Source organism: Sciurus carolinensis, chromosome 1 (assembly GCF_902686445.1).
Source record: "Sciurus carolinensis chromosome 1, mSciCar1.2, whole genome shotgun sequence".
NCBI lineage: Eukaryota > Metazoa > Chordata > Mammalia > Rodentia > Sciuridae > Sciurus > Sciurus carolinensis.
The window spans coordinates 119,659,277-119,686,293 of NC_062213.1; the positions used below are offsets into that span (position 1 = coordinate 119,659,277).

Sequence of the window (27,017 nt, forward strand, 5' to 3'; positions counted from 1 at the left end):
AGGAATCCTATGAATAATATTGAATATATCAATATACAAATATACAAAATATTACAACCAAGTAGAATCCAAACAATTCTCAGTGAAACCTCCACTGCAATCAGCCTAATCCAAATGTCCTATTTTATCTCCCATCTAGATAATTATAATAGCTTCTTAACTAGTTTTTCTACTTCTAGCCTTGCACCTTTCCTATTTAATCTCAAAATAGTAGCTCAAGTGAGAGTCCATTGGTTTATAGGTCAAATGCTACCACTCCTCTGTTCAAAATTCTCTAATGGCTTCCCCTCTACCTCTGCATTAAACCTATATTCTTACAATTGGTCCCCCTGTTATGTTATTCACCTCACTACCACTTCTTCTCTGTCCCTTTTCATCAGTTGCCCCAGCCTCCTCACCATTCTTTAAAAAGCCAGGCATATTTCTGTCTCAGGTTACTTGCTTGCCTCTGCTTGGAGTATTCTTCTCAGATTTCTACTTTATTTAGGTCTTTAAACAAATGTCATCTGCTTAGTAAGCTTTTCTTTTTTGGGGGGCACATGACATTACACAGCATTCATCCATCCATTCATTCATCTACATTTTGGGCTGAGCATCCCTAATCCAAAAATGTAAAATGTAAAGGGTGACAGTAAAAACACACAATGCATTAAAAATATATACAATTACCACCAGGCTATGTGTTTAAGGTATAATGTAGTTAATGAATTTCATGCTTAGACTCTGGGACCATCCCCAATATATACATCCTCAAATATGTATCATCAATCTAGTCTCAAATTTCAATAAGGAGCATTACCATCAACCACACTGTAAGTCAATACTTTGCTAGTATAATCCACCTCCAAAAATATATTATGAATGCACAGTTATTTCCATCTTTGCTGCCATGACTGTAGAATAAGCCACCATTATCCCCCACTTATATGACAATAGATAACAGAGATGGTTGGTTGTCTTTGCCTCCATTCTCTCTAGAATTTGTTCTTCACATGGAGAAAATAATCTTTTAACAACATAAGAGTTATGATATTCCCACCGGCTCAAAACCTTTCCAGTACTTCCACTGCAGAAAAGTCTAAGCCTCAGTACGACCAAAACCCTGTAAAATCTGACCCCTACATTCTCTCCAACCTTCCGAGCCACTTGTCCCTTTATTTATTATGCTTCAACCACAAAGTGTATTTGTTAAATACACTAAATCCGTCCCAGTCACAGAACTTTTGCACTGCTGTTTTCCTTTGCCTGGACCATTATTCTCCAGGATTTTGATATGGCTGGTTCCTTCTTGTCATCTAGGTTTCAGTGACTTTCTCACTGAATCTAATATAGCCATCCATGTCTATCACAGCACCTCATTTTATTTCTTCTACAGCAATTATTGCTGATATTTTCTTACTCACCAACCTATTTAGTGTCTGTGTTTCCCCACTAGTTCTCATGTAGGCTTCAGGAGAAAAGAGGCACTGTCTGTCTTTTTTACTACAAAATCTCTACTATTTTAGAAGAGATTATGATATTGAGTAGAAGCTTAAAAAATGCTAAATAAATGCTTATTTGATCTGCTATTCATATTCTATATTTTGGAAGAACTGCTCAGTTTCTAGATGAGGACAATTTCTACCACATTTTCTTTAGTAAAGTTCAATATTTTCCAATGATTTTATTCTGGTTTGTGTAAATGGTATTCATGGTCAGCATTCAATCTTGGGAGAAATACTAAATTATACACACATGCTACCCATATTTATGAAAGTTGAAAACCCTAACAGTTTGGAAACAACATAAAATCCAAGGGTTTGGAAACTTTGAAACTTACCCTTTGATAGCACTGAGGCAGAGTATTTTCCAACAGGGGAGGAGTTCTCTGCATTAATATCCCAACAGACTCTTTTAAAAGAGGAATAACACTAAAAAAAAAAAAGGAAAGACAACACATTTATTAAAGGTACATTCTGACACACCATTCTGCAAGACGACAACAACATACTTTCCTATAGTGGAACAGAATCAGATTTACCAGAATAATATCAGGAAAAAGGATATACCACCATTGTTCCAAATTTTCATGTGATCAGTGAGTTATTATCTAATCTAAAAGAACTTCAGAAAATATATCATTGTATAAGACTAAACTTTAAATAAAAACTGACTAAAATTGAATCATCTAAATACAGCATGAGTTCAACTTTCCAAGATAATCAGAGTCTTACTTACTGGTCCTATTAATATTTACCAAATATTTATATCCATTTATCTGAACAATACTGATTAAAATATTTTAAAAATTAATCTATCAATCCATTTGCCCCATTTACCTCAAGCCTGGTAATTTCTTGGTCATATTTTTTAAAAAAGACTGGCTATACCCACAGATGTGTAGTATACTTGGTGTGTCTAGGGATGGGACCCACAAGTCTGTATGTGTTCATGTTGGTCTTTAATCAGCATTTGAAACTACTGCTTCAGGCTATTTGGAGATTAAATGTACACAAAACACTAGTAGTTGCATTAGAGGATAGCTCTAATGTGACAACACTCTAACCTAGCTAAATATCAAATTTACTTCAGTCTTGTTTTATTTTCATTTCTGACATACTGAACCAGAATTTTTAAGGGAAGGTCCAGGCATCTATCTGTTTATAAAGCTCTCCAGGTGAGATTCCAGTGAGTCAAGGTGTTAACACTCTACTACTTGCAATAGACTGAGAGGTCATTATTGAAGGGTAATGAAGCTTATGTAAATAGCTTAGATAAGTGCTCATTTTAAAATATGGAATCTCAAAATGTTAAAAGAAAAACTCTTGAAAATAGCTAGAGAAGAAGAAAATCATAAGAACATACACTTTTCAAGGAAGGTCGCATAGAAAAGCAGAAGTTAAAGTCTACCTTAAGGATTAGTATTTTCTGTCTTCCTTTTTGGTACTGAGGATTTCACTTTCCCACTGAGCTACATCCCCAGCCCTTTTTATTTTTCATTTTGAGACAGGATCCCACTAAGGTTTAGTAGTATTTGACAGAAGGGAAGGAAAGAGAAGGTGCTAATGAAGACCAAAAGATAACAGAAATAATGCTTATCTTGTGCACTAAGATATTCCCAAGGTAGCCTCATACAATGCTGCTCAATATAATTGTTGGTTGAAAGAATGTAAAATATACAGATATGAGGTATTTTAGAATATGGAATAAAGAAAGGCAAAGGTCACAGGAATTGAATTAGGAGTCTTTCCCACACATTAAGTATAGCGATAATTACCTGGATAAAAAGGGTAACAATAGGAAGAGTGGAACAAAAGAATTGAATAGAGAAATAACTGGTATCTATCTGGATATAGTGAAAGACACAATGAGAGTCATGTTAAGGACAAACCTAAGTTACTAAAAGTGTGGAGAACAGCAGTAATAAAAATAAAAAAACTCCATGTGGACAGGAGTTTCAGTCACATTTAAGTAACAGTATTATTTGGTCACTAGTGATTTAAGAGCCAAGAATAATTAGAAGTTACCCTTAATTCCTTCTCCCATTATTACAACCCCATCCTCTAAATCACTAACCTCTCATGACTTCACAACCTAAATATGTCTTAATTTCATTCTACTATACATGTCTACAATAATCTTCACATTTTTCACTTCAATTATTACAATAGCCTCCTAAGTTTTTTTGGCTTCTAATACTATATCCTCAAGTCTACTTGGTAAGTAGATTCAAAGATGGTTCCCAATGACCCCTCCCCTCGAATGTGTGTACAGGGTAGAGTGGGGACCTAATGACTTGCTATTACTATCGTATTACTTTTCATACCAATGAATAGAGTATGACAAAAGTGATGTCACTTCCAAGATTAGGTTTAAAAAACGCGGACTTCCATCTTACTTACCCTCCTTTTTTGCTCCCACTTGCTCCCTCATAGCTGCAATGTTGTGAGCAGTCCTACAGAGAGGACCATGACACAAGAAACTGAAGGATACCTCTGAAGTGGAACTATATGCTCAGTTCAACAGCTCCAAAAGAGTAGAATACTATCAGCAAACATAGGAGTGAAGCTGGAATTCTCCCTCAAATGAACCTCAGAATAAGTGCAGTCCTGGCTGACAACTTGATTGCTGCTTTGTGAGAAACCCTGAAGCAGAGAGCCCTGTTAGCCATACTAAGAGGTCCTTGAACCTCAGAAACTATAAAATGATTATGTGTATTAATTTAGCTACTAGATTTTTATATAATTTGCTATGTATTCACAGATAACTAAAATGGCCACTCCTTATACAGCTGTTAGATTAATCTCTATAAAAAAAGTATCTTTCCCACTTAAAAAATGGGTTAGGAGTTTCCTTGCCTAATTAACATGGTATACTTTTTCCATCTGCCCTCCCTACCTTCACCTTCTGTCAATTCTTTATAAGCTCTCCAAATATAAACATACTTATACTTTACCTAATGATGTTTCTTACTTTCATGCTTAGGCTAATGTTGTATTCTCTGCCTAGAATATTCTTAAATTGCCCTTCCGTCTGATTTCTATTGTTTTTTTAAAATCTCAAGTGTCAACCCTTTCAGGGTATATTTCTTGATCCTAAACTGTCTTCCAGACCATATGGAAAGCCTTCTTTGTGATCCTACAAAGAAACTTATGATACCTATGGATTTATTACATTATATAATTATCTGGTTGTTTCCTACACAGAAAAGTGCTCTAAGGTATGGAGTGTGTCTCTTATGTTTCTGTGCCCAGCATCTGTGTTTTGTGTATAAATGTGTATGGAGCAGAATGTATAGCTGATTACATTAAACATAATTAATTCATAAATTTTAAGAGTATACTTAAGGCCAGGAATCAACACTAAATCTTTCGGATGCATGGAATTATCAGCAGTTAGGAAAAAACACTAATGAAGACAATAAGGGCACAGAGCGTAAAGTATCCAGAGAAAAAGGAAAGGCATTTCTAGCAGTACATGTCACAATGAAGGAAGAAATACACAAACTGAAAAAGGCGGTTAGATTAGACAATAAAAATACAATTTGAAGTCTTCCATTGTATAATTTCAGATGACTGAAAGCCAGATTGGAGAAGGCTAGAGTTAAAAAAAAAAAAAAATAAGTGGGAAACAACAGTAGATAGGAGTTAATGATTTTGACAGTGAGGAATGCTGGTTATTTGTTCATTTAAATTGAACAAATATCTGTTTCTACCTACTGTATTATTTGTTAAGTAGGTGAATGCTCCTTGGGTTTATAAAAAAGGTGAAGAAAACATGCTGGTAGAATAATGAGGCACAATTTACCCATTATGCTATTTGTTTCCTTCTTCTCTCCAACCTCATTTCTGGGGAAAAAGAAAAGTCTGAACTTAAAATGTTTATAATACTGAACTTAAAATGTTTATGTTTTACTTCTTTCCTTACTGTACGTCTCAGAAAATAAGACACAAAAATGATTTTTCTTGACTTATTTGAAAATGACAAAAAAAAAATGTTTTCTAACTAAGTCCCTCCAAAATTTAGTTATTTTGATAATTTCTTCTCCAATCACATCCTAAGGAATTACCAGTACTGTCTAGATACCTGAAGGAGATGTCAAATTCAAATGAAAATCATGACACTTGGATTTTAATTCAGCCAGTACCCAGCTTTGGGCAAAAAACATAACCTTTCAGAATATCAGCCTTCTCATCTAGAAAACAAGGGAGTAGATTAAATAAAATTTTTAAAAAGTATAGGCACTTTCTTTTATTTTAGTATATTTCTCATTCAATGGTAAAAGTGGTCAGACTATAAAATATATGGGGAGAGAACATATTTTGAAATAAAATATATATAAATAGTTTTTATAGTCTAAGAAAAAAAGGCAGTATCACCAATGAGACATACAATATACTTGATAAAGCTATTTACTCCATCACTAATTAGGTAATCCTGAAAATGAATTTTATTAAGTAATCAGTACACTGCAAACAATTATGAAGCATCCACTGTAAGTTTGGCATCAAGTTTTCTACAGCCAAATGGGATCTTACCCCAGAGTTGTATGGCTACAGCTTGACATGACTGTAGCCATCTTGAGTCATAATCACCATGACTGCCCTTGAGTAATCCCTGCTGTTTTTCCCAGAAAACCATAAAGACATCAGAATCATACATGGGGCTTTACAATTGGACCCTTGCTCCAAGAACTTGTCTGATTCTTCAATATTATCTTAAGACAAACTAGGTACATTCCAGTCAGGATAGTCCCTTTTGTCCTAACCTATAAACTCACCCCTGTCTGACCCAAATTGCAGGGATCCAGTTGGTCTTGCTGCTGCCCAGGATCATGCTTCTGTCAATAAGTTCCCCAATTAACAGTACTCTGAACAGGCCTGTATCTATATGCCACGGTTCAGTCTTGGGGCACTTTGGAGCCAGTTCTCATACACTAAGACCAAGTTGTTCTGGAATGAGAGTCATGAGTATGAGGCCTCAAGCACCAAAGAAACTCACCTAAGGACATAGCTAGAGAGCAGGAGAGTTAGAATAGGAGACCAGGTCTTTTGATTTCAAGTAGACTTGAAAAGTCCAAGCCCACAAACATTTATTATATGTCTATTATGTGCCAAGAATGTGCTTGACAAAGGAGATAAAAAGATATATAACACTTTAAAGGACTTCATAACTTAAAAGAAAAAAAAAAAAGCCTATAGAGAGGGCAATGGAAATCAGGCAACAAGCACTGATTTAGGGCCCACCATTTATGTTTTTAGTTGTAGATGGACATAATACCTTTATTTTATTTACTTATTATTTTATGTGGTGCTGAGGATCGAACCCAGTGCCTCATACATGTTAGGCAAGTGCTCTACCACTGAGCTATATAAAGCCCCAGTTCCAGGACACACCATTTAGAAGAAAGCACATATGAACTTAAAGTAAAAGGGGAGAAAAAAAGGAACAGAGGACATGTGTTCAACAACAGGTGAAACAGAATAGAATGGGCAGTGACGTTATTTAAGCAGTAAATGTAAAACACCTTTTCAAGCAATTTTTGAAAGTTATGATTTTAGAATACTCAGGTTTAGTCTTAATTTTTCCCCCTAAGAAGCTAAAATAAAATAAGAGACAGTAAGTTCAATCTATAGTATTCCTTGAAGAGATTAGCCTTAAAACATTAAGGATGTTCCCTTAACAGTCCTACAATCTCTTCATAAGTCACCCAGAACAAACATTTATAGATTGAATCTTTGTTCAGATTTTCATGTGTATATACTGAGTGTTGCCTCCCAATATCTTCTATTCCCTATCACCTTTGTAAAAAAGAATCTAGTACTTCACCTTTTCTACAAAATTCATTTTCAATGAGTACCTTAGAGATTATAAAACTGGGAAAGATGTTACATGATCATGATTAACATTTCATTAGAATTAAAAGTGGATTTAGAGATCACTCATCTTAAATATTCAATTAAAGAATCATAGTGCTGATAAAGCTTTCAATACCCTCACTTAAACAGTTATACATAAATACATTAGAAATATGCAAATACATGTTACATATGGCATCTGGAGACCAGGAGAGGGTAGGTCACCTGGACTCACCCTAAAATCTCAGACAAGTCTGCTTGTCTTAATGATGATTGGTTCATTTTACAGATGTACCCTTTTGTTTTAGGTGATTGAATGAAGTACCAAAACACGCCTCTGGCAAATGCAACTGAGCCCTTAACTACTTCAGACCTCACCTCTCCAAGGACTCACCTACAACCCTATTTTTCTTATCTAACCTATCACAATGTAGATAAATAAACATTTTAGTACAATTAATGTCAGAAGCAAATATTTACTTTAAAAATAACTAAATATAAGACACCATAACTCATATACAGAAACAAATGTTGCATTGTTTTAAAGGGTCAATTGTGATCTTTACTGATCTAGCCAGTCTATAAAATTTGGAACGGCTGCCCTTTTAGGCTGAATTTAAGTAAAATGTTTACATTCAATAGCAGAAAACACATCACCAAAGCACATAGATATATCACTCTCTTTTTCTCCAGTAGTGATTTTAAAATAATGTAATCATTTCAGCTGTAGGAGCTATGTAGGTCATGAAACTGGTAGGGAAAAAAGGTGCTTGCAATTACATGATAATATGCAATTGGTTCTAACCCAGGTCAATCTCTATAATAATTTCAAAGGTCCTAAAAATGTAAAAAATCTGGAGAAACTCTAGTTTTGGCCTTTTAGAATTGTGTTTAGCTCAGGAGTTTTTACCCATATTTTTCTGATTAACTGTCATAATGGGGAATCATAAAACAAATTTTACCATGGATCTATCTAGCCATAATGAAAGGATATGTAGAAAAAGACAAGCTTAGCAAATTCCTAACTGAGCTAAGACTTAGAGCTGTATCCAAACCCAAAAAGTAAGCATTTGGAAACAATTAGAGGTTCACTTCTGGCTGACTAACTCAATTCTAGCTTTCACAATGAAACACTATTTTCCTATCATATATAAAAAGGGATGAGTCATTAGGTGTGAGTGTACCAGTGAAACAGGGTTAATGATTTTATCCTTCAAAAGTTGAAGGTAAGTCAAGTTTATAATCATGCTATGATAAACAAAATTAATTTGAAAGCTTTAACATTAAATTGTAACAGATTAAATAAAAAATAGTATTATTCTTTTTATGCCAGTTACTTTGCAAATGAAAATATATTCAGATCTTACTTCACAAGTAGCTTTTAGGGAAAAACACCATTTCAACAGTAAATAAAATTATCTAGCAATTATCTAAAATTACAAACAAAGCAAACAGAAAAAAAGGGTAGTATACATTATGAAATCTTTTCAAGGACAACAAGGCTAGGTGACAATCATAATGTTTAATTAAAAAAACTTCAGAATTAGAATTAAAACTATTATTTAGATCTGAGAATAAACATCCAGTAATAAAACTTCTAAAAGGATTACTGATTCAACTTTTCGAATTGACTTGTAGGCTAAGTCCTCCTGCATATTATCAGGGGTTCTTACAATCTTCAAACAGAAAGGAAAAAAAAACCCTGTACTTTTAAAAATAAAACAAAATTTGAAGGTCTAACCTAAGTCATACACTCAAAAATTCTTAAGTGGACAAAGAAAGCCAAAGAAAACTGACCTATAATTGCAATGCAGTCTACGTTTAAATTAAATGTGCAGTTACATTTGCACAAATAAATTAACCCATGGAGGTGGATAATTATATACTGATCCAGAATTTCATAAACCCAGTACAGAACTGATAACCCAAATCATACTACCTGGGAAAGTGGTTTATTTTATAATTATCCTGATTTTCTGAAACTTGTGGTTTAAATCAATGCATACTTACAGAGTATCTAGTTTACTCAATGATGGGAATAATAAGATATACTAAGGTATGCCTAGAACTTGGAGCCAAAGTCATGGAAAGGCTGCCCTTTTCCTTAAGCTTCTGGAACTTAGTTATAACACCTAATACTTCTAATCTTTGGATCAAATATCAGTGAATTTGTCAAATTAGTAAATAGTTAATCACATTTTTGTTTAGATAGCACTTAATAGTTTTTAAAGTGCTTTCATAATTTTTTTTTCCTGATTGGACCTTCACAATATCCTTAACTAACCTTCAGAAAATGTTCAAATTACAGAATACCAGATGGAGACAAGATCATAAGAAATCATTTACATCAACTCTCTCATTTTACAGATGAGAAAACCACAGAACTCAGAGGCTTTAAGACAACTTAGTTATACCTGGGCAAGAAGCAAAGATAGTGACAAGCCAAGACTAAACAAAGCCATCTGTATACATCACAGTATCTCATCATAGTTAAGCCCCCTAGAGCCAAGATCACTTTATTCCCAATGCCCAGTCAGTGCTTAGAACATAATAAGCACTTAGTCAGCCAAGTGTATTATCTATTTAAAAATTTAAATTGCTAAAGGCAAATTAGTGGAATAGAGAATACTATCACTTACATGACTTTCAAAGTAATAGCTAAATAGCAAAAGAGACGAGAGCCCCCAATTTGGTTACTCCTAAAAAGGATGTTAATAAACAGGCAAAGAATCATATCCTACACTCACATTTTAGGTGAGAACAATCAGCATTCTCAAATTTTAATGTGCAATTTTTATCCTTTTTTTTTTTTTTTTCTTTTCTAGTACTGGACATAGAACCCAGGGGCATTTTTACTGAGCTTTAACCCCAGCCTTTTTTGATTATTTTTTGGGACAGGGTCTCACTTGCCCAGGCTAGCCTGGAACTTAAGCTCCTTCCTCCCTCAGCCTTCTGAGTTGCTAGGATCATAGGTGTGGGCCATCACCCCTAGTCCACTATTATTTTAATTAAAAAACTCTTTTCTTCATTTTCATAAATAATAAACTAATAATCACACCAGCAATATAGGTTAAAAAAAACCCTTAGTATGGAAACAGACAATGGAATCAGTGAGGTAAGAAGACAAAAGCTCCACAAAACAGCTTCATAAGATTAGGCAAGAATAAATTCCTATTCTGTGCATCAAATATGTTCATGTTTGTTTGGATAAGATGAGACTTGGAAGAACTCCCGAATTACCTTTGGAACTGAATGAAAGTAGTAGTTAGATTAGTATGGACACAGGCAGAAGATGAAACTCTTTTAGGGAAATCTGCATTTTTAAAAAGTACAGAAGTGAAAAAATAGGATCTTGTTTAGAAAAACCAGATATTTATTAGGATTATTAAAATCAAATTGATTATCATTTAGATAGCTCCTGAGATAATGAGTTTTAGCCCAGAACAAAAGTCTTTAAGGTCAGCAAGAAAAATCCAAGAGAAATAGACCAAAGTGCTAATTAATCTTTAGGTTCAACAAACTATTAGGAATCTGAGTCAAACAACGTCTGTCTAGTTTATCAATAGTATACGTATAACTGATCCAGTCTACATGGTGTTCAAACCTCATCATGTCCTCACAATATAATAAAAGAGTTTGCCTTGTTTTAAAAAATATATTTTTAGGTGCTAGGGACTAAACCCAGGATCTCCCACAATGCTAAAGATACCACTGAGCTATACCCCTACCCTGAGCTTTGCCTCATAATGTCCAAGTATATTGCTCTAAAGAAATCTAGCATCCAAGAAGGATGCTGGAGAAAGCAAAAAAAGGGCATCAGTAAAAGTGTAGCAACCCCCTTGTCCTCTTAAATGAGCGGTAGAACCTCTCTAAGGTTTGGACCTCTCTGGATCATCATAATCAGCACTAGTAGCAAAGATGCATCTTTCCCTTCCTACCTCCTCATTTGATATTGAGTGAATCTGAGTGAAAGCATGTTACAGTAATAGAAGAAGATTACATTTAGGTGGGTAGTGCCAGTTTCCAAACAGCCTTCCTCTGGGAAGGCAGGCAAACAATTAGCACTTATCTTCCTATATGGCAGGTACTATTCAAGACTTTCTACACAATGACCCATTTAATTAACACACAATGAATTATGAAGTAGGCATTATTATCATCTGTACTTTAAAGATGAAAACTTGAGGCATGGAGAGGCCAGGTTGACTTGCCCAAGGTCACAAAGCTGAGAAAAGCAGAATTGGAACCTAGGCAGCTTGGCTCCATAGGGAGTGCTGTAAACCAGTCTGTGACACTGCATCTAGCAAGGTTCTCCCAAAGCACCTCTGCCTATAAGAAAGTCCTGACTTTAGGAGAAGCAGATCTTCATAGTGTACAAAAGGCCTATGCCACAAAAAAGAATTTAAAAAGCTCACAAAAGTATGAACAATAAAAATAACCCAAGAGGACCTTGGCAATAGGCAGTGAAGGCCAACAATGTGCAAGTTTTCCACCATCCAATAGCTAACTGACATGGTCGAACAGGACCAAAAATAAATCCCTGACATCTAATTTCCATTATGGGTCATACTCAATGCTGACTTCTGAAGTAGTATGCTTGCTAGATGTAAACCTAATATATGAAATAAAGTGCAAAAGAATCCTTTTGAAATTGTTTACCCAAAGTAATAATAAAAAAAAAGTATAGATAAATGGTAGATTTCTAATAGTTTCAATAAGCAACTGTACATTGCTAATACATTGGATGCTAAATATATTAAACATTCAATTGTCGAAGTGCTTTTAAAGGATTAACTAAGCAAAAGAACAGAGTAACTTTAAGTACAATCAGTATCTAATGGTGGGTTCGAAATTACACACATTAAAACTGAGGAACCAAAAAGGAGCTGATATTTTTTCTCTTTTGTAGTAAATGAAGAGTTGAAAGATCGTAATATACTTTACACTTTTTTGACTTATTTTTTAGAAGGTTAAAATTATTGATGATTCCAAAGTCAAAAGTACATTAAAAATATACATTCAAAATCTCACTTCTAATTTTTTCCTTTCCCTTTGCATAGAGAACCACATTTTTTAAAAATTTGCTTTTGGCCTAATTCTGGTGTTTCTTTTTGAGTTATATGAAAATAGGCAGATTACATGTATAGACCATCTACTTCTTATGTAAAAGGTAGCAGTGCTTTTATATAGCATGATATATACCTGTATATCATGGGTTACATATTAAGTGCTTATCAACTACTCTTATTAAGTTTATTAAGAATGTTTCTTGAAACCATGCCACATTATCAAATAAGGATCACTCTCTTTAATTTTTAGAGTTGCAACTCCCTTATTGATGGACATCTGTATCCTTTCCAATCTTTTGCTATAACAAATAAAGCCACAAATCAATAATAATTGTCCATGTGCGTGTGCATGTGTATGTGTGTTTTTACAGCACTGAGGAACAAACCCAGAGCCTCGTGTGCTAGGCAAGGGCTCTACCACTGAGCTATATCCCTAGTCATCCATTTATGTTTACTGTCAAATTTTTCTCCTCAGAGACAATATCGTTCTCATTTCTATTATCAAAGGATAAACAGTGCCACTTGGTTCATAGCCTTGCCAAAAGATTGTTAACTTTTGGGTACTTATTCATCTGATCAGTAAGTAGTGCTGTCTCAATGTAGTTTTAATTTACATTCCTATTTTATAAATGGGATTGAACTACTTTTACATATTTAAAAATCATTTACAGTACTTTTCTTTTTTCTGTGAACCAAATGAACCTATATTTCTACCTATTTTCCTATCAGGATATTGGTCTTTTAATTCAAAAAACAACAAATTTTTTCCAAGGTGCTAGGGAATGAACTCAAGTTCTTGTAATATCAAGCAAACTCTCTACCACTGAGCTACCCCCCTGGTCTCTAATTTTTATTTTGGGGAGCTCTTTCTATATTAGGCAGGATCTCTTTATGATTACAATGGCAAATATTTATCCTGGTTTACTATGTCTTTCGTGATTTACATTCAAAGCTCTAATCTATTTGGAATTTCTCCAGGCATATAGAATGAGGTATAGTTCCAAATTTATCTCTCTCCAAATGGCTATTCAGTTATTAGGCCATCTTTTTATCCACTGATTTGAGATAATACCTTTATCATTACTAAATTTCTATATGTAGCTAAGTCTATTTCTGGATTTACTAACCTGCTGTATTAGTCGGTCTGTTTTTTCAGGCATTTTATATCTTATTTTCCTCCTGGTTATTCCTCCTTTTATTTCTTTACCAACTTTACAATCCATCTTTACTATCTTCTCTGAGGGAGGGGACCTGATGCTATTTTTATTAGCAAAGTTTTAAATTTGTAAATAAACGTTAAGTTGACATGTTTACAATGTTAATTCTTCTATAGTGTCATAGTTACCAAAAAGCTCCGTAAAAGTTCACTATTATGATTTTTAGAAGTGTCAAGTTCTTCGTATAACTTTTATATATTTTACCTCTACATTACCTTTGTTGTTGTACTAAAAAGGTCTTTTCTTTAATTATATAATTCAATTGGATTTTATGTATATATAAACAGGTATTGATTTTTAAAAGTACATTAATTTTACATCTAACTTTGCTAAATTATCTGTAGAGCATTTCCATCCATTCTCATGGGTTTCCTAGATATATACTTAGATACTTTGCATAAAATCCTCTTCTTTAAAAATTTTAAACTTACATTACCTTCTCTTATCTAATATCATTGAATAATGATCACTGATATTAATTTAAATAGCAGAGGCAGCAGAAACAATTCTTGTCCAGTTTCTGATTTTGGTGGAAATGCCTCCAGTGCTACCCCACTAAGAATGATAATGGCAACCAATGAGGTGGCACATGCCTGTAGTCCCAATAGGAGGACCACAAGTTTGAGTACAGTCTCACCATTCTTGCAAGATGCTCAGCACTTAGCAAGATTCTGTCTCAAAATAAGGACTAGGGATATAGCTCAGTGGTAGAATGTCCCTGTGGGAGGGAGAAGGAGATGAGGAGGAAATGTCTTTAGACTGGGAGGTATATCATTTGTCATGTTAAGGAAGTATCCACTCATCTCCAGTTTTATTTTTTCCTTCCATCAGAATGGAACTGCATTTTTTCAAACAATTCTTCAGCATCATACCAATGATCACATGATTTTTCTCTCTAAATTGATTAATGTGATGAATAATATTCATGAACTCTGTGGTACCAAATAATTGCAGCCTTCTTAGAATGAACCCCACATGGCAACAATGTATTATATTTCCAATATACTTTTGAAAAAAATAAAGTTTATTTCCTCAAATTTCATTAGATAATATATAACTCTTATAAATTGAAAGCCAAATTAGTCTCATTTCAAATACTCCAAATTTAATATCTCCAGGGATGGATTTACCAAAACTCTCTAATGACTTTGACAAACACAGAAAAATGATAAGACTATGTTCACTTATAGTGATTAGAACCATACTATGTTACCAAATCATACTATGTTACCAAAAAAAATCTTGAGATAATACAGCTACTTAATAGAAGAACACTGTATGTAATAGTAAGGCAAATGAGAGAGTCTAGAAACCATGACTGAGACCTTGAGAAAGTAACAAGTAGCCTGTGGTTTAGTTTTTTCATCCCCTCATTTACCCTAACTTTCCATTCTGCACTGACATATAAACACTGACTCTTTTCTAGGCATCGAGTTAGATATTTATAATACAGAGGAGAAGGATAAAGTATGGCTAACATATCCTAAAGTGACCCACCAAGTCATTCCCAAATAGATCCCCCTATTCTGTATGGACAGAACTTGGGACTTGCTTCTATATAACACAATATGGCAAAAGTATACAGAATTTATAAATGTAATTAAGGCCCCATATCAGTTGATGCTTAATTAAAACAAGAGAGAGATTATCCTGGGTAGGTCTGACATAATCACATGCAAGCCCTTAAAGGAGGGACTTGAGACCTCTGTGAGGTCAGATGCTCCCCCAATGACTGAAGAAGTGAGCTGCTATGAGTTATCCAGTTGCAAATAAATCATTTCTGCCAACAACCACAAAAGCTTGCAAGATGACCCTGCAACTCAGGTAAGTCTGTAGCCCCAGCCAACATATTGATTATAGCCTTGTGAGACCCTGAGCAGAGACACCAGTTAGGCAACATAAATTTGAGATATAGTTTTATGCCTTTTCTGTCTCAAAATTCCTATTGAGGGCAAAGAGTTGTTAGAAATAACTACTTGTGGCCCACATTAGGATGATCTGGGTTGAGATATACTGTAGAGTTGGATGGCTAGAGTGATGGTAATTTTATTAATGATCTTCCTTCTATCTGCCAAATATTGATAAAGAATATAACACTCCTGAGAGAAGTCATAGGAAACTTTTGTCAAATAATAAAAACCTGTATCTTTTCTAATTTCATTTGTTTATTTAAAATAGAGATCTTAAAGCGATTTTTTTTAGATAAAAACTACAAATATTCATGTAAAAAAGTAAACACCATAAAGAATTTTGAGGCGTCACTGAAGTTGGTTTTAGAAACCGCATTGTCTCCCAAGTATTGTTGCTCATTGTCAGAATAAGGCAACCATATTTAATAGTGATTAATATCCTATGTATAAGTAATGACAAAAAAAAAAGCTACGTGGGTATGGTGCTACACACTTATAATTCCAGCAACTTGGGGCTGAGGCAGGAGGATGGTAAGTTTGAAGCCAACCTTAGCAACTTAGCAAGGTGCTAAGCAACTTAAAACTTGTCTCAAAATGAATAAATAAATAAATAAATAAAAAGGGCTGGGGATGTGACTCAGTGGTAAAGTGCCTCTGGGTTCTATTCCCACTGGGTGGGGGGAAGCTAGGTGCCAACTATATTACTGCAATTCATTCAATTCCTATTCAGATGCTACTCCACATCATAAAATGTGTAGAATGGGTTGGAGGTAGAGCTTAGCAGTAGAGTGCAAACTCCAGCTGCTGAAAGAAGGGGAAAAAAATATAGAGTCAGAGAAGAAACAGTTCACCAATTATGGCAAATATGTCCATGACAAACTGATGAATCTGGAGGTGTTTCCAATGATTTCTAGTAAATTATTTATATCAGCTATTAGAGCAACAATAAAATGTGGAGTTATTTATATAAATGTGATATGCAAAAACTTGCCTGTGAATATAACCATGAAGAGATTTTCAAAACTTTGGGTACTATTATTCCAGATTTAGCAAACACTGGAATTGTGCATGACTCAACATAAAAGTTCCTTATTGTTTACATCTATGTTTGAAGTGCTATTTTAATTGGGAAACACTGTTTTATCTAAAAACAAACCCCAAAACCAAACATCTTTGGTTTCTGAAATGTAAACTGACTTGTATGATGCATTGAATGTCATTATTAAAAAGGTGTTAAAATGCCTGCCTTTAAAAAGTGCTATGTGAGGAACCTAGGTTTTGATGGAGTTAAAAGAAAGATGGTTGTTATGAGGATGAGGATGAGTATTAATAGTTTGTTTAATTAAAAAATAAAATAAGACTTTCTTTCATAGAAGTGACTCTCTCTTAACAGTCTGATTTGACCAACTGGGTTGATGATGAAGACTGGCTTGACAATTAGGCTCTATAGAAGATATTTCAATAAATTAAATGAGCAGAATCTGCACTATAAAGGTTTTGATTAAAATATATTAAACATGAACAGTTTAAAGTTTCAAATATGAGTTACAAATAGAAATCAAAATATTGGATGTTCTGAATTTCTAGGCACAAATCTCAATTGAGCAATTTCATACATGAGTATATTGTTAAGTTCTATAGGCAGTAATAGATTTTTAAAATTAACTTTTAACATTGATTAATTTCTCCCCAGCAATACTGGGAAGATCGATAATTATAAGAGCATGTAAAGTGTTAAGCAAAATTGAAGAGCTACATAAACGTTCATATAGTATAGTCTTACATGCATCCCTACTGGATGAGTCCTGCTTCTTATATTTATATAATGTGGCAGTATAAATAATTTGTCAGAAAATACCTTAACTTGACATTTCAACAAGATGTAACCTCTGACTTCTTTATTTTTTACTGTAATATGAAAGTATCTTCAGTTTTTAACCTAATTTACAAAGAAGAGATTCCTACATTCTTACAGTTCATGACCTAAGTGGTTCCTGACTGCCTCTATTTAATTCTACAATGTCTAATTAGTTACCACTTTCAAGTAATTTTTATTTTCCAGTCCTGATAACTCACTAATTCTATATGCTTGAAGTAGTCTATATTCTGTGAATTCCTATTTTCAATTATCAGCCTTAGCTTTTAAGATGTTAAAAGTATCATATGTAAACACTCCATAAAGAGGTATTTAATCACACAATCATGAAAATTAGAAATGAGTTAAAAAATCTACAATAGCCGAAACACAGGTTTCAGAAAGTAGTGTCACAGAACCAGAACCCTGACCTGACCCTCCTTCTAATTTCTACTTTCACCAGAATTCAACAAATATGACTGTGTACAAAGCCCAACAATCAGACTTGAACAACTCGGTCCTATTTTAATGCACTGGTAGATATTATGTATGTAGTAGACATACTAATAGATCTAGTGCTATTGATTCAGAAAATAACAACCTGATAAATTTACAGATAAAGAAATAATTTAGAAATAAAATAAAAAGTTCAGTACAGTTGAGCCTTAAAGAATTTTTAGGACTATAACAGGGAACAGATGAAGAAGAAAGGCATGCCAGATCAGAATACTATAAACAAAAGTACAGAGGCAGCAAAGTATAGGGCATACCCCATAACTAACAAGTAAAATAAAGGGTGGCAACATATATACTGCAACTACTACTGAAAATAATTATGGTTTGAAAGAAAGGCAGGGGCAGATAATAGAGCAATTTGATCATAGAAGATTTATTCTGTAAGTAGTACTAAGGTACCAACAGTTTTAGAAGAAAGGGTCTTTGATCAAATTACCATTTATACCTGACACTGTGCCTCATATCAGTCAGCTTTCAGTAACTATAACACCTGGAGATAATCAACTTATAAAGAGAAAAGGTTTATTTTGGCTAATAGTTTTAGAGGTTTCACAGTAAGACACACCCATTATTTTGGGGCCTGTGGCCAGGCAGTACACCACAGTGGAAAGTGTATGGTACAGCAAAACTGCTCATCTTACAGTGAGCCAGGGAACAAAAGAGAAGAAGAGGCTGGGGTCCCACTATCCCCTTCAAGGAAAGACCCCCCAGGGATGTAAGGACTCTTTACCAGTCCATAAAGTTTCCACTACTCCCAATACCACCATGCTGAGGACAAATTCTTTACCACATGGACCACTGGAGATATGTAAGATCCAAACTATTCATTAATTTTTGTAGTTTAGCTCTTTATTATTTTTATTTGAGTATAGGTCTCTTTCACTACTTGGCCAGATCTTTAAATTTTATATCTCTGGAACACAGCCCTGTACCACACTTCTAATAAGGCCCTTAATTCAGAAATACAACTATGCAAACCAAGTAATTCCACACTATAAGATTACAAGACGTAAACAAAAGGGAGAAGGAAAAGGTTTTTTGTTTGTTTGTTTGTTTGTTTTTTGCAGTACTGGGGATAGAACCCAGGGTGAGCTATGTCCTCAGCACCTCCTTTATTTTAAATTTTGAGACAGGGTCTTGCTAATTTGCCTAGGCTGGCCTTGAACTTACAATCCTCCTGCCTCAGCCTCCTGAGTAGCTAGCTGGGATTACAGGTATGCACCACCACACCCATTTGAGATTAAATAATAAAAAAAAACTGCACATATATACCATCCTTAGACATCAAATATCTACTAACATATGTCTAGTTTTATTATTATCAATTTATTTCTTATTTTCCTTCTTTGTATGAGAAATATAAATTGCAAATCACAAAACAGTTTCTTATCAGATTAAAAGTTCTAAAACTTTTGTTGTTGTAAAGAACTGATTATGAATGTCTTCCTTCATTTTATCTTTTATACCTCAATAAAGTCAATAATATACAATATTTCCTTAGAGAAAAGCTACAGTTTAAATATACTGAGAACAAAAAATAACAGGATTAGATTAAAAGTAGAAATAGCATACAGAGTACGTTTGTCCATAAATTTTTCTTTTAACAAAATAATTAAGTATAAATTAATAATCATTTTAACATATACTAATTTTATGTTAAAGATCAAATAATACATAAAGCCTGAAGCTATCCTTCTATTTCTTTTATTAGAATTCAATTAAGTAGTTCTACTCATTTGATGTTTTATAGAGTTTTCTGATTTTAGGACAGAGGGGAAAATGCAGCCTGCTTGATGTTTAAAAGGAAATAGATGATGTTCAGCAACAGATTCCTGAGTAACTCAATAGAAAATGGTATCTCAAAAGGCTCCTTTCAGTTTGCATTCAAATAACCATTTTAGATTTGTAATATGGTATTTCCATCAGTAATAAAAAGAATACTTTAACTGTAGTTAAGGTGACTTCTAATCTACAAACTGGTTGTGTTTTAAGGTATTTTTAAGTTAACTAAAAAACCATTATTTTAGAAGCAATGCAAAAAGCAATTTGGGTCTATGGTAGATGTTTTAATCAGCGCATAGTGCTAAACTCTGGTATTAAAATGTGGTAACTGAAATAGTAATATTTTTAAAGAAAAAAATTCAGTGAGTTTCCATTTTACAATATGAATACTGTATACATATTGAGTACAAATACAAGTACCAAGTTAAAATTCTGACAAACTGTTTACCTTTATCTTAGTTCCCAAAAGTATAGTTCATAAATTTAACCACTTAAAAGGCAAACCACAACGGAAATTGTTAGGGAACACCCAAAAACATTTTTAAAAAAATCTACAATTTCTCATATATGACCATTTGAAGATACAATAGCATGTTAAAAAAATTGCTTACTTTTTACTTAATACAGGCCATGAATAGTTAGGAATCAATAATATTTATCAAAAATCAGTATCTTGTTCAAATCCTATACATATGAACAAAGGTGATCACTTATCATTTAGAATGTCATTTAAAAATTTTGTTTTCATGAGCATATTTGTATTTCACATTTCTATTTAGACCATTCCTTGTCATTTCTAAAGCCTGTTTTGTTTGACTCTAAAAAATTGGTGTGTTTTTTTCCTTCAAATGAAATAAATAAATATACTATTTAAAAATATTTTGTGCCTAATAAAAAGACCTTCTTTTGGTTATAAAATTTTCTTTGCATATTCAAATGATTATGGTAAAAAAAAAAAAAAGCACAAAGCACCATAAAAGATGATTATTGGTGAATTGCAGAAAAACGAATTTAAAAAAAATCCAGTAAGGCTTCAGAAATACCACATCAGTAACAAAACTTATTTCTGTTCATGTTTTTATTTTCCATCACACACAGGTATCCCTTTTATTTAAGTGAATAAAAAAACCAAGCTACAGATATATATAAATAGCATCATTTTTAAATAGCAGTACAATTTGAAGCCATACTAATTGTTCAGATTTCTACATTCTAAGTTCTGAATTCACTTTCAATTCTAATTCACCTCACTAATGGAAGAAAACAAAACCATTCTGAAATCTCTCACAGAAAATACATTTCAGAAAATAAAAAATTAAAACTCCCACTATTATGCTCAATCTTCTGCTCTTCAATGGGGAAAAAAAAATGTATCCCAGTACAATGCAGTTTTACCCAGAAATTTCTATCACCCTTTGTCTGTTAGAATATGTTGAAAGAAAAACTTTCTTTCTCTAGGAAATCACTTTCACTGTGAAAGTGAAAATGGAACATTTAGCAGCCTAGAAGGGAGAGACACAAATTTCCATGGCACATTTTCAACTGAGCAATATCAGACCCAAAGAATATATAAAGAGTGCCATTATTTCTCTTATAATGGTAGAGAAAATTACTTTTTTATATTCTACTTTGTTAAGTCCTTTAAGAGTTTCCAGGTATTTTGTCAATTTAGTTTGGGTTAATCAGACAAACTTTTAACCAGTCTAAAAAACACCCCAGAGTGATCTCTTCATAAATATTCCATTGTCATGTAAGCATTTGAGCAAATTAAGTTTGCTGTCTTAGCAGAAAAATAGTCTTGAGTTGGAATTTATTTTGTTTTTGGAGTTACTTTTGAAAAAAATTGCTCTTTGTTTTTAAAAAAGCTTTACCTTAAAGAAATAAGGAAAGAAGAATACTTTTACAAGTATACTACCCAGAGAGATTCAATTAGCCTCAGGGACACACACACATGAGCATGCACAGTATATTTTCCCCCTTATACCTGTGAAGAGGATATGGGCTTTTTACAAGAATGAATCATTCTTATGTGTTGCACTATACCTTGTCATTTTGTGTTACCAAATTAAGCCTTTATTGCCTAATAAATTATTCCAAAACTTTGTTTAAAATAGTAACCGTACTATTATCTTTCAACTCAAACCTATGAATGTTCTGATGGTGACAAGCTTAACAATCAGTGTATATAGTTAAAGCTCAATAATTTTTAAAAAACATGCCTTGACATAATTGTAAAGAAATAACGTCATGGCAGCTAAGGATAAAGTGCTTGCCTGGCCTGTGTGAGGCCCTGGGTTCAATTCGTGGAACTGTAAATTTTTTTAAAAAATAAATAAATAAAAGAAAAAAGAAATGCTGTCAATAATGCTTATATGTCCTCTGAGTGTTATGATCCTGTTTTTTTTTTTTATTTTCACTTCTTTATAGTTTTCAGTATTTTCCAAGTGATGACTATGTGTTACTTTTATAATCAGAAAAGTCTAAAACAGTTTTCCTACTAAAAATTACTTGATATGCATAAAACAACTAAAAACACTATGAAAAAAATGAAGTCAGAAATAAGAGGAAAAAAAAAAATCCAAAAAAGCAAACCTATACAAATAATAATAGGGATCCCTTTGCTGATGGTTCATTTTTTCTTTGTTTTCCTATACTATGCTGTTTCTTTGTCAACTACTCAGTATACTCTATATATTAGAATATATAGAATTCTAATATGTAGAATTATTTCTATAAACAAGCTACTTTTAAGTACTAATTTTCACTAAATCCTCTGCCTTTTCTTGAAAGAGAAAGCTACAGAAAACTGGCTATCACCTGAGGGCACTGTGTTCCCTAGAGCACTGTTTCAAAGTGCTATTTTCTCTCCTAATGATACTACTGGGGTTTGTGGGGAGAGAGATGTTCTCCTTGCTTACTACTACAATTTCAGTTCACTGTTCCTCCAATATCCTCCCACCCAGTAAAACAGTTCCCTGAAGGCCACACCCATCAGATTATTCCATGCTCCAGACACCTGATAACCAGCTCTTAAAATTCTTGATTAGTCCCCTTTAATTACATAAAAAAATTTAGCAACAGATTTAGTATCTTTTCACATCCACCTTTTTATTACTCTTGCTTTAAATGTACACAAGTGCAACCCATCTAACCTTTGGCCTCTATTTGATAATCTTATTCTCTACCCCTATGATTACATCTTGGACTCCACAATCTCAATTTTCAGCACTTCACAATGTAAAAACCCTTCCTATTTCTGAATCACTTCTTTTAATACCTGCAGTCTAACGTTCTTTCCAAAACAGCAGCAGCAGCAACAACAAAAACCCCTCAAAACCTCTAATCCACTGACCCTATGGTTTTTTTAAAAGCATGTATCATTACCTTTAAATCTTAATTCTGTATCACTATAATCCCTGCATTGCCCTTTTTCACTGTCAATACTGACCTGACAAAACCCAATCTGTTAAATCCAGCTCTCTGTGTATTCCATAAATTTAATCAAGTAGCTAAATAAGACTGGAGAAAAAATGACATCCGTGCTAGTTGTTTTCACTTTAAATTCATGACCACAAACCTCAAAGTGGGTCCTCAGTGCTGCCAGGCAATCACACCACTCCCCTTTACAGCAGAAGGCTTTGAAAAGGAGTTGACTGTAGTTGCTCTTTCAATTTCCTCCCCTCCCAGTCTCTCTTGAAGTTACTCTGATCAGGTTTTCATTCTTATCATTCTCCTGAATGTCTGGTCTAAGTTGCCAATTATCATTCCAGGAGCATTTAACTTATTCTGTCCTGTTTGAAACACTTTTCTTTACATGGATTCTGAAATGTGTGTTCATGTCTTTCCTCCCACCTCACAGCACTCCACTTCATTCTTCCTTGCTAATGCTGTCTCTTATTGCTCACTCTCCTAGGGTTTAGTCCTCAGTTCTCTCTCCTTATTCTTTGGGCATATGCACCTAATCTCATGACTTTAAATACTGTAAATAAACTGATGACACCCAAATTTATATCTTCCACCCCAACCTGTTCCCTGAACTCTAGCTATGTATCCACCACTCTGCCCTGCTCACAGCATTCCAGCTACGCTGCTCCCCTTGCTGTTCCTCAATCATAACAGGCATGCCCCTGCCTCGGTGTATTTATAAATGAAGCTCCATCTACCAGGAAGACTCTTCCTCTGAGTACTCCCATGTCCCTCTCTTTTACCATTCAGGTTTCTGTTCAAATGTCACCTTATGAAATAGGCTTTTCAGGCTCTTCTAAAATAGTATATCTTTATCCTGCTTCAGAGCACTTGTCACCAATTGATTACCATTATCTGCACATTCGTTTGTTTTACTGACTGTTTCACCCATTAAAATGTAAGCTCCATAATAGTAGCGTATTTGCCAATCTTGTTAACAGCCTACCTAACACAGGGCATCATAGCATTTGATGAATGATTTTAAGATACATTAAAGTTATCTGTTATCTCCAATTGGTGTGATTATAAAACATTTTAATAGCTATCATATATTTAGTAATGAATTTTTTACAATCAGCATGTTACTTTATCAGATAAAAGAGCAAATAATACAAATGCTAAAGCTTTACAATAATGAAAGGAATCTAATAATGAAAAGGAACACAATTATATGACCTCAAATTATATATATATATAAACTACAAAAACCTTTATAAAGAAGTCAGTAGAACCTAGCCAAAGATGACAAACAGGTAGGTGTTACTTGGCTGGTTGTGGCTGCCTAAAACACTACATTGAAAGGGACCCTGAAGCTAAATTGGTTTGAGCAAGAAGCATGATATTGAGGAGTAGTTTCCAGGAAAACAAAAGGAATGAGAATGGTGGTATGACTCTGTGACTTTAAATCTACAAGTGGACTATTTCTAATACCTATGTTGACTGCTACAAGAATTCCATATTTGTACACTATCTACCTGAAATTTCCATATAAATGTCTAATGAAAGATCTTAAACCTGTGACAACTGAAACAGAACTTCTGATCTAGTCTCCTTCAAAAACTAACAAAAACATTACTTTTTTTCCAGTCTTCTTTCAATAACAACAACTTCATTAGCCTAATTGTGCAGGTAAAAACCCTAGGAATTATCTCTGATTCCCTTTGTCCACTCTATCATGACCCTCACATTCATATCCATGAGCCAATCATGTTGGCTCAACCCTACTGCATTTTCTAACTTTATCCATGTCTGCCCATTTTCTACATTAGTACCTTAGGTCAAACCACCATGACTTCTAACCTGGTCCATGGTGATCCATCTGTCTGTACTTGTGCCCCTTATAATCCATTACCGACACCTTAGTCAAAATGATTTTTTAAAATATAAATCAAGTATTGTCACTCTTTTATGAAGACGTTCCACTGCACTTGGCACAAAATCCAAACTTCTAGCCCTGCAAAATTTTTCCTAGCCCATTTCTCCAATTTTATCTTAAATCATTCTCACTCCCTGGTTCAGTCATACTGGTCTCCTTTCAGTGTCAAAAGTTATTTTCACTATGGGGCTTTTATATTAGCTGGTTCTTACACTAGAAAGTTCTTCCTCCTACAGGTTCTCTTGTAATATTCAGATCTCAACCTAAAGACCCTCTCTTCAGAAGTCTTCCATTGACTCAGTTTAAAGTGGCAACTCAATCACCAGTCATAATCTTAACTCTCTGCACAATAAAAATAATTATTAATTTGTCTCTCTCTTGTTAACAGTGAAAAATCAAAACTAGTTATCTTCAGATCTTGTCTTTTTCAACCTAAGAGGACCTACTTTTAAGAAATTATTTGTTGAGAGTTATTTGTGTAGTTTTTAAGTGTGTTATATTTCAGTTTTTAAAAAGTTTTCTCTGCTTACTTATATTTATGGAAAAAATGAATGAGAACAGAACTAAGTAAAAAGTCCTTATTTGGGATTACAAAAAGTAATTCCCTAAGGTTGAAAAAAGAACACAAATTTTACTCAAATTCAGTGTGCCAACTTTTTGTCAGAATTAGATGATCACTTTAAAACAACGGAAAAACATTTAAAGCAAGATAATTTTTCTATATCACGTAATCCTCATCAAAGAAAGATCATTTGAGCCAGCATGGGGTCTCGAGGGAGACAGAAAGGAGACTGTCATAATTTTCCAAGCAAAATATAATAGACAGAATTAGGATAATAACAATGGAGACAAAAAAGAGTGATAATATTATACTCCAAGAAGTATTAGAAGAAGCTAAGAATTATAATACATAACAAATAAAATGACTACTGAATGCATCCATAAAGAAATACAGATATAAGATTTACCAGATCCGTCAGCAGTTAGGTTTCATAGAATATGTAACACCTAAGCTGACCTTTCAAGGAGGTGTAATAAGATTTCCAAAGATGAAGAAAAGGCATTCTAAGCTTTAGAAAGACTTCTGTACAAATAATATACAGAAATTAAAAATGAATCTACACTTAAATACGTATTCTATTCTTTAGAAACTTAAAAATCCCCATCTATGAGTAATTTTAACATTGTGATTTCATTGCAATCTACTCTAATCAACTATGAGCTATAAAAATCATAATCTGACCTCTAAGGATAGGTCTTTGCTATCATGGCAAAAGAAACTGAGAGTAAAATCATTTGGAAACATAAAAATACTGTAATATAGACATTATATGCAAATTTTAAAATCACTGAAGGCCATAAAATAAGGAACATATTATTCTGATAAAAATTAAACCAATAATAAAATGTATCTCAGGGTAAGAGAAATTTCAGTGATAATAACTAAACAATCTAATTCAGCAAATGTTTATTGAGAAGTCATACATCTATATACACAAACACCTTTACAGGTACATTGGGACTGTGGTAGGAAAAAAAGAGCTAAAAGATAGGTGATTCCTCAAGAATTTTATAATTTAGGTAGGGATCAAACATAAATTTATTTCAGTAAGCATTTTTGCAAGACTTCTACAATGATAATATAGCTTTATTATCAGAAGAGACTGATACATTTTTGCATTCGATAGTACAAGATATGTATAAATGATATCTATAATTAATACCTATAAAGACTTATAGGTATTATATATTCTAACTATAGCCAATACATTTTATATTTTCAAAATCTTACTCTATATAAATGTTAGATTTTAAAAATTACTGCTGATTCAAATTATAACCAAAAGCTTAGTTGCCGAACACCAAAAAGAAATGTTTATTGGGCATGGTGGTGCATTTCTGTAATCCCAGCTACTTGGGAGGCTGAGGCATGAGGATTGCAAGTTCAAGGATAGCCTTCACAACTTAGTAAGACTCTGTCTCAAAATAA

At 33.5% G+C, this 27,017-nt stretch overlaps 1 protein-coding gene across 1 annotated transcript in view; it reads right to left on the bottom strand.

Moving 5' to 3' along the window:
• Positions 1–27,017, bottom strand: part of Slc30a7 (solute carrier family 30 member 7) — a 76,908-nt gene that overhangs the window by 12,427 nt on the left and 37,464 nt on the right. Inside the window, exon 9 of the mRNA XM_047521815.1 lies at positions 1,820–1,910. Within this exon, the coding sequence (XP_047377771.1) occupies positions 1,820–1,910 (91 nt within the window). The remainder of the gene's footprint in view (positions 1–1,819; positions 1,911–27,017) is intronic.